The sequence below is a fragment of the Saccostrea echinata genome, unplaced genomic scaffold (assembly GCF_033153115.1).
Source record: "Saccostrea echinata isolate AGI-Se365-2 ecotype Australia unplaced genomic scaffold, CSIRO_AGI_Sech_v1 ptg000033l, whole genome shotgun sequence".
In the NCBI taxonomy this organism is placed as follows: domain Eukaryota; kingdom Metazoa; phylum Mollusca; class Bivalvia; order Ostreida; family Ostreidae; genus Saccostrea; species Saccostrea echinata.
In genome coordinates this window covers 28,861,302-28,863,942 of record NW_026889782.1, presented here as the reverse complement: position 1 = coordinate 28,863,942, position 2,641 = coordinate 28,861,302, and the positions used below count along the sequence as shown (strand labels likewise).

Genomic DNA, 2,641 nt, shown 5'->3' with positions numbered 1-2,641 from the left:
AAGTAAAAGTGTCTTAATTTCTCAATTAGGATATCATGGCAGACTTAATAAATTGCCTAACTGAAATCTAGAAATGCTATGCCTATGAAATTTCCTGGGTCCAGCGCTTGCGACCAGCTGTCAGTTAGTTTAGTTGTTGCCGTTTGGCAGGAATGGAATTCCCTAAAACCAGACTGTGAGCTCATAATGAGGTCAAAAGTTCTAATGAATTCACGTACCTGATGAGCAATGTGCTTTTCAAAAATTCTTGATAATTGGATAAGATAGATATTGGTCGGTAGTTACTTGGATCACTTTTACCGCCCATCTTATATATAGAGGTGGCTTTAACTTGTTTCAGCTGGGAAGGAAAGATACCATAAGTAATGTTAGTATTAATAAGATGAGTTATGGGCTAAGAAATCACATTTGCAGAAAGTTGAATAAAAGAGACGGGTGCCAATGAAGTCTATACCTGCTAAGTTATTAATGGCAAGTGTGCATAGCATTGATAAGACCTTGTCCTGTACGCAGTTTTACTAAAGGTCGTAAATTTTGTCGTAGACGTAGACGTAAACGTAGACTTTACGAATGAATTTACGTGTGCGTAGATAGCGTTTTACTAAAGGTCGTATCTACGCCCGTAAACGTAGCCTTGCATGTAAAGTTTCTCGTAACTTACGACAGGAACTCTTCGGAAGGAAGGCAAATAAACTATCCTAGTAACGAAAGCTGCGCATGCGTATTAGCTACTTTCGATTACATTGCGAGTCGTCTGCAAGATCATGGATAGAACGAAAGCGAGGAAGCCGAATTGGACGGACATCGAAATGGATGTACTAATGGAGGCATATTGTAACTCCATAAGGATTATTCGAGGTAAATTTTCTCCATCTATTACCTCTGATGCTAAGAAAAGAGCATGGGAAGAGATAACAGAGAGGTTAGTTTTTATTTTGATATTTATTTAGGCCCCATATTTATTTTTTGCATGTATCTGATTCTATTCTATACGTTAAATTTGCAACAATGCAAAAAAATAAATTTATAAACGGCATAAAGAAGATTCCTACTATACATGAATTCAATTGATTAATTATTCAAAAGACACTTCTGTGAGTGAAGACATGTCCATATTAATATATCACACTGTATGCATTAGGCCTAAATCTTTGAAATCGTGTAATGGAAACGTTCCATCAACTGACCAAGCCGTCATAAAATATCATTGAGATTTCACAGTTTTAATTTTTTTCTCAATAAGAGTTGATGTACATAATCCGTCACAATTAGATCCGCAGATTCATTTCAAATAGAAAGCGAAAGTAAACAGAAGGCGATAGTGAGCTGGTGAATCGAAGATGGAGAGAAACCCATATGTATGTTCTCTTATAAAAAATGTATCCATTTAGTATATTCTGATAATATGCCACCCCCTGTTTGTAATGCATGTATGGATTATTACAGGGCGTACTATTTGTCAGTCTGAATATGAATCCTTATCCATGTTTTATCACCATTTCAATTTTCATACAACAAAACAAATATCGTGGATTTCAAAATTATGACGCACTGTAATTAACAAATACGAATAGAAAAATAAACAGCAATACCATGATTCATGGTCACCATGAATACTGAAGACGTATACACTAGCTGGTATACTGTATACCGGTACTAAATACATGTACATATTATATGCCTGTATGCATCCTTGGCAGTGCAAAATTTTCCACTGTATTTACAATATATATATATATATATATCCATTTCAAATATAAAATTTTTATTTTTATCATTATTTCATTAGGTAATTAAAATATTATTAAAATAACTCTTAGCATTAAAATAAATGCAGAGTGAATGCTGTAGCAGTATCATGCAACAGAACATTGGATGAAACCAAAAAGAAAATACAGGATAGTCTGTCCAGTGTGAAAAAGAAGGAGGCTTTCCGAAAGAGAGAAGCATCAAGAACAGGTGGAGGACCCTGTTCAGAAGTGATTTTTAAGCCATGGGAGGTGACTGTGAGTATTTGGTAGTGGATAGAAAGCTTACTATAAAAGTTAAGTAAAAGTGAAATGAGTGAATAAAGTTTATACACAGGATCAAATGAAATGTTCAAAGAACCTGTCTTTAAAGTTTCGCATTTTTAAAAAATTACATCACAAAAGGAATATTTCTAGAAATGAATCACTAATTCATTAAATGGAAACAACATTCTATGTTTTTTATGGAAATAAATTTAAGCTTACATACTAATGTACTTTGATTTTTTTAGCTTCTTGGAACAATTCCACAAGAGATTATACATGGCTTGGAAGGGGCAGCAGATACTAGATCAGATGCAGATCAATGTAATCCCATATTACATTTACATTAGAAATCGCAGTATGAGTTAATTTTTTATGACACCATGAATCTCAAACATTTACTTTCATATACTTAATACATGTACAAAGAACTATATCTGTATGATAGAATTGTTGTATGATATTGCAAATCTAGCTGTAGAATTTTGTAAACATACTGAAATATTATTCTTTTTTATATCTGATGTACAGGTCAACCAAAGGAGACAAACTTTGATTTGAATTGTCCCGGAGCAACAGGGGATTGCAGTGCGACATCTAAGAATGTTTCAGGTCATTGGACTGTATAA

General features: G+C 33.7%; 1 protein-coding gene across 1 annotated transcript; it reads left to right on the top strand.

Annotated features, from left to right (window-relative positions):
* Nucleotides 1-764: 764 nt before the first annotated feature.
* On the top strand, nucleotides 765-2,641 carry LOC133199195 (nuclear apoptosis-inducing factor 1-like). Its single transcript, XM_061335042.1, has 4 exons — nucleotides 765-922; nucleotides 1,838-2,006; nucleotides 2,261-2,336; nucleotides 2,544-2,641. The coding sequence occupies exons 1-4, from the start codon at nucleotides 765-767 to the stop codon at nucleotides 2,639-2,641; spliced, it is 501 nt and encodes a 166-aa protein (XP_061191026.1).